Source organism: Penaeus monodon, chromosome 7 (assembly GCF_015228065.2).
Source record: "Penaeus monodon isolate SGIC_2016 chromosome 7, NSTDA_Pmon_1, whole genome shotgun sequence".
Lineage (NCBI taxonomy): Eukaryota > Metazoa > Arthropoda > Malacostraca > Decapoda > Penaeidae > Penaeus > Penaeus monodon.
This window is the reverse complement of record NC_051392.1, coordinates 26,248,942-26,253,941: the sequence shown is the minus strand read 5'-3', so window position 1 is coordinate 26,253,941 and position 5,000 is coordinate 26,248,942. Positions and strand designations below refer to the sequence as shown.

At 41.8% G+C, this 5,000-nt stretch overlaps 1 protein-coding gene across 7 annotated transcripts in view; it reads left to right on the top strand.

Annotated features, from left to right (window-relative positions):
* The window catches only part of LOC119575166 (slowpoke-binding protein-like), a 104,958-nt gene that overhangs the window by 61,752 nt on the left and 38,206 nt on the right, over positions 1-5,000 (top strand). For all 7 annotated transcript variants that reach the window (XM_037922652.1, XM_037922649.1, XM_037922651.1 and 4 more), the window contains exon 2: positions 3,207-3,379. In XM_037922652.1, coding sequence (XP_037778580.1) covers positions 3,207-3,379 — 173 coding nt within the window. The remainder of the gene's footprint in view (positions 1-3,206; positions 3,380-5,000) is intronic.

Here is a 5,000-nt window from a genome sequence, read left to right as displayed (position 1 = left end):
TAATAATTATGATAACAATTATAGTAATAATAATAATATTATCATAATAATAGTAACGATGATAATGATAACGATGATAATGATAATGATAATGATAGTGATAGTGATAGTGATAATAATAATAATAATAATAATAGCAATAATAATAATAATAATAATAATAATAATAGTAATAATGATAATAGTAGTAGTAGTAGTAGTAGTAGTAGTAGTAGTAGTAGTAGTAGTAGTAGTAGTAGTAATAATAATAATAATAATGATAATAATATTAATAGTAATAATAATAATAATATTGAAGTAATGATGATGATGATGATAATAATAATAATAATAACGATAATGATTATGATGACAACAACATCAATAATAATAATAATAATAATAATAATAATAATAATAATAATAATAATAATAACATTACTATTATCATTTTATCATTATCATTGTTAATATTATTACCAAATCTCATTACTAGCACCCGGTTCCTTGGCCGATCCCAAAATCCGGTGTGAGTGACTGGTCTCTGCCGCCTCCCTCTCTCACGCTTGATCCTCGGTCTTTCTCCAAGGCCCGAGATTATCCTTTATAAGACGATATCATCTGTCTCCTCTCTCTTTCCTCTCTCGTTCTTATTTCTTCTTCTTCCTCTCTCTCTCTCTCTCTCTCTCTCTCTCTCTCTCTCTCTCTCTCTCTCTCTCTCTCTCTCTCTCTCTCTGTCTCTCTCTCTCTCTCTCTTTCTCTTTCTCTTTCTCTTTCTCTCTCTCTCTCCCTCTCTCTCTCTGCAGTGCCCGTATTAGATATCCCCCGCAGTAACTTTAGGACAATTAGCGCCCAGGCAGTCCCACTTACATCAACCAGCGGCCAGGGAACGTGTTACATAAGCCCTATTCTTGCATCTGTTAACTAGACTCTAATGTTTTACTCTTGAACGAAATCAAGCAACTTTGATCCTTTATGCAGCAGCAAACACGTACCCTGAAAAACGCACTATAGCTTGAGGTTCGAAAACACGTTTTTCATGCAATGTAAGGCCGTGCCAGCGTATCGCATTAGAACACAGTGCCAATCCACCGAGCAGCTACGGTCCATTACTTGTCTGTAACTATGTGTGTTTTAGACCCAAATGCTCTCGTCAGGTAATGTCTCTCATGCAGTGGGAGGCTTCAAACATCGACCGTTTGGTTTTACGTCACAAGGAAGCCGGCGACTTAACTTTCATCGGCTTTCTTTTGTTCTTTCTTTTATTCGTTCCTTTTCCTTTCTCTTTGGTCTACGATCCGAAAGACCTATTTTCTCCCGGTGTTTACTGCCTCCCAAACCGGTGATTTCCATCCGGTCGGAGAGGGAAGGGTCTGTCTGTCGCGCCCGGAGATCGCCCGCCTTCGACGCATGACATGCAGGCTGCGGTTTTTGCGACGATCTTGGAAGGAGTTTGAGCCTCCGTGCCAGCCCGCCTCACCACAAGCATACACGCACGCACGCGAGCACACACATATACATACATATCTATAAAAGTATATGAATGAATAAGTCTGTGCATATATACATAAAAGCACGAACATATGCACACACACACACACACACACACACACACACACACACACACACACACACACAAACACACACACACACACACACACACACACACATATACATAAATATTATGTATATATATATATATATATATATATATATATATATATATATATATATATATATGTGTGTGTGTGTGTGTGTGTGTGTGTGTGTGTGTGTGTGCATGCATAGTTTATATGTAATTCTAGACACATTACAATAGAAATAGTAAGTCCATACATATAGTGAAAATACCTTTTATTAAATAGATGGATTCACGAATTGGCGAGCAAACACGAAGACTTATTTGCGTAGACTTAATCCAGTTTCGTTTTGGCTCTCCTCTTGAAGACAAATATTATAGAACCACACGAAGAAATTTTCAACAAATATGTTATCTAAATAATTTAGGTAACAGGTGTGGGTTTGAAGTCTCCGCTCTCTCTCTCTCTCTCTCTCTCTCTCTCTCTCTCTCTCTCTCTCTCTCTCTCTCTCTCTCTCTCTCTCTCTTTCTCCTTCCTCTTCCCCTTTCCCCCTCCTTCCCCCTTCTTCCACTCTCGGCCTTTCCTCCTGCCTTCCTCTCCTCCCTCCTCCCTTCATCTCCATCTCCCCTCCCCCCTCCATTTGTCCCTCGTACCCTCTCCCCCTTTCCCCGCAAGCCACAACCTCCCTTCCTCAGACAATTACCCTTGTGCTTACATTGTTTTCTTGGTAGTGCCTCCGCCTCTCTCAGCAGCCTCTACGCGCCCGTCCCCTTCCTGTTGAATTATTTAGTGGGCGGGGCTTAATACCGCTTCTGCCCTCTGCCTCTGTTGCTGGACAAGGAGGCTGAGCTCAAGTCCATCTCTCGAGCGCTGGGGGCCTCGCGCGAGCCGTGTTTCGCGTATCTCGATCCTTTCACTCCTCTGGGTGGACTTTTGTGTGCATGTAGATTATATCTTGGGTTTGAATATCGTGCTTTATCGTGGCTTTGTTATTGTTATTATTATTGATATCCTCCTTATTACGTCATTGGTGAATTGTTATTCTTATCATCATCATTACTGTTATCATCTCATCAGTGCCATCGTAGGTATAATATGTCTGTAGTACATGCAACCTAAAGTCCCTAGATATTTCATCTTAGTACAAATTTGCATACAAATGTTCATGTGTGAATGATACGAATTATTACATTATCCCCATGGAAATTGCATTAGTCCCAATTATGCCATCTGACTGTGGCACAATCTCCGGCCTCTCAGAGCCTCTCTTAATCTTCCTCCTTAGAGAGTGTCAGGGCCAGGGAGGCAATGGCACGCTCTTGTCACAAGACGGAGGAAAAAGCTCTTGCCGGATTGTTGGTGTGAATATAGATATCGGGACGCTTAGACTCCCCCTTGTTTTCTTAATTCTCTCTATCTATCTATCTATCTATCTATCTATCTACCTATCTCTCTCTTCCCTTTCCACCTTCCTCCCTCTCTATCTCGCCCTCTTATTCACACTCCCCTTCTCTTATCCGTCCCCTTCCACTCTCACATCCCCCGTGTCCCTCTACCCCCTCCCCCTCCCCATCCCCCCTCCCTCCCTCCTCCCCCTCACAAACGAACCGACCACCTCTAACGCTCCCCCTCTCTTCCCTCGCGCAGACATGGCGGCCGCTATTCTTACTCTGCCCTGGAGGACGACGGGGCCGGGGAGAGGATGGAGATGGAGAGGAAGGCGGCGAGGGGCGCCAGCCGCGAGACCTCGGCCCTGGCGGCGCGGTCCTACCTGCGGGGCCACCAGCGCTACTCCCTCCTCGAGCACCTGAGGGACATCGGTGAGCAGAGGGCGCTGCTGTTGGCGTTATATAGGTCATCACTGTTTATTTCAGCATTGGCGTCGTCATGGTGTGTGTGTGTGTGTGTGTGTGTGTGTGTGTGTGTGTGTGTGTGTTATTAGCGTTGCCATCATTATATTCATCATTGCCGTTATTATTATTTTCTTCATTGGCATAATCATTATACTTATTGACGCTTTTATCATCATTCTCATCATCAGTTTTTTCGTCGTTATCATCATTACATTCACCATTTTTGTTGCTGTTACCTTCATTATTATTATAATTTCATCATCAGTATCGTTATTATCATTATCTTGTTATCATTACTTGCATATTAACATCGCTTCAATACTGTTATTATCACTACCATTGTTATTATATCTGTCACATTTTATTCCATCGTTGCTATCATCATCATTATTATTACTGATATTGTTCTTGTTAATATCAAAGTGACTATAACAACAACGACGATTTCAATCTTTTCATTTCATAACATTTTCATAACGAGGAACTGGCATTTGGGGTTCATATTCGTCGTGGCAGACAAGCGACTTCACAATTCACATACATATGGTTTGTTCATGATGAAATTAATTCAGAACTTGAAATCCCCTTTCCAGAACCAAAATGGATTTGTTATGAAGGATTCTGATTTATATATGAGATCCCCTGTCCTAAAAGTTGAATAAAAGAAGTCATCTTTTTACAATTACTCAGAAACACAAAGGCCGACAAATTTCCTCGCTTGGCATTTTATTACATAGTTCACGTTATCCTCACTTATCTTCTTTCTGTGTCATTTGGCAGCTTGTGTTTCTCTGACAATTTCTTGATTAATTTTCGCTTGTTCAGCATTTTTTTTTCGATGGGAGTAGGTTTGATTGTGTGTGTGTGTGTGTGTGTGTGTGTGTGTGTGTGTGTGTGTGTGTGTGTGTGTGTGAGTGCGTGGAACGAAATGTATTATTAATTAGTCAGTGACAAGGAGGTTGACAAAGGACATATTTCGTCATGCTTCGTTAGTTCTTAATTGTTATTATAAGTCGATTATATGTTGCTTCTGCTTTGTCGTTTTTGTTTTCCTTAATATGTGATTTATCGTTTTATCTTGTTCTACTCTCTATACACGCTTCCCGTTTTCTTCTCATGTCGAAATGCCATCTCTCCTTCCTCGATAGTTGGTCTTTATCCATCCTCTTCTCTCATAAATCTGCCATCGCTGTCCCCCTCCCCCCCGTCCTCCCCTTCCTATCTGTCATCCTTTATTTTCGTCTCGTCATCTATGACTGCCAGTCTCCTCCGTCTCTCTTTTTTTTTCTTTTTCTCTGTCTGTCAGTCTCTCTCTCTCTCTCTCTCTCTCTCTCTCTCTCTCTCTCTCTCTCTCTCTCTCTCTCTCTCTCTCTCTCTCTATCTATCTCTCTATCTCTATCTCTCTCTCTCTCTCTCTCTCACCCCCCTCGCTCTAACCCTCACTCTTTCTCGCACGAGACTGAAACTCTTCAAAAGAGTGACAAGGGACTCCTGAAAAGGCCGAGAAAAGGGAGAAGGGAAGGGAGCTTAAAGAGGCTGACCAGGAGAGCAAGAGGAGAGAGAGAGGCAAGGTCAAGTGAAGATCAGG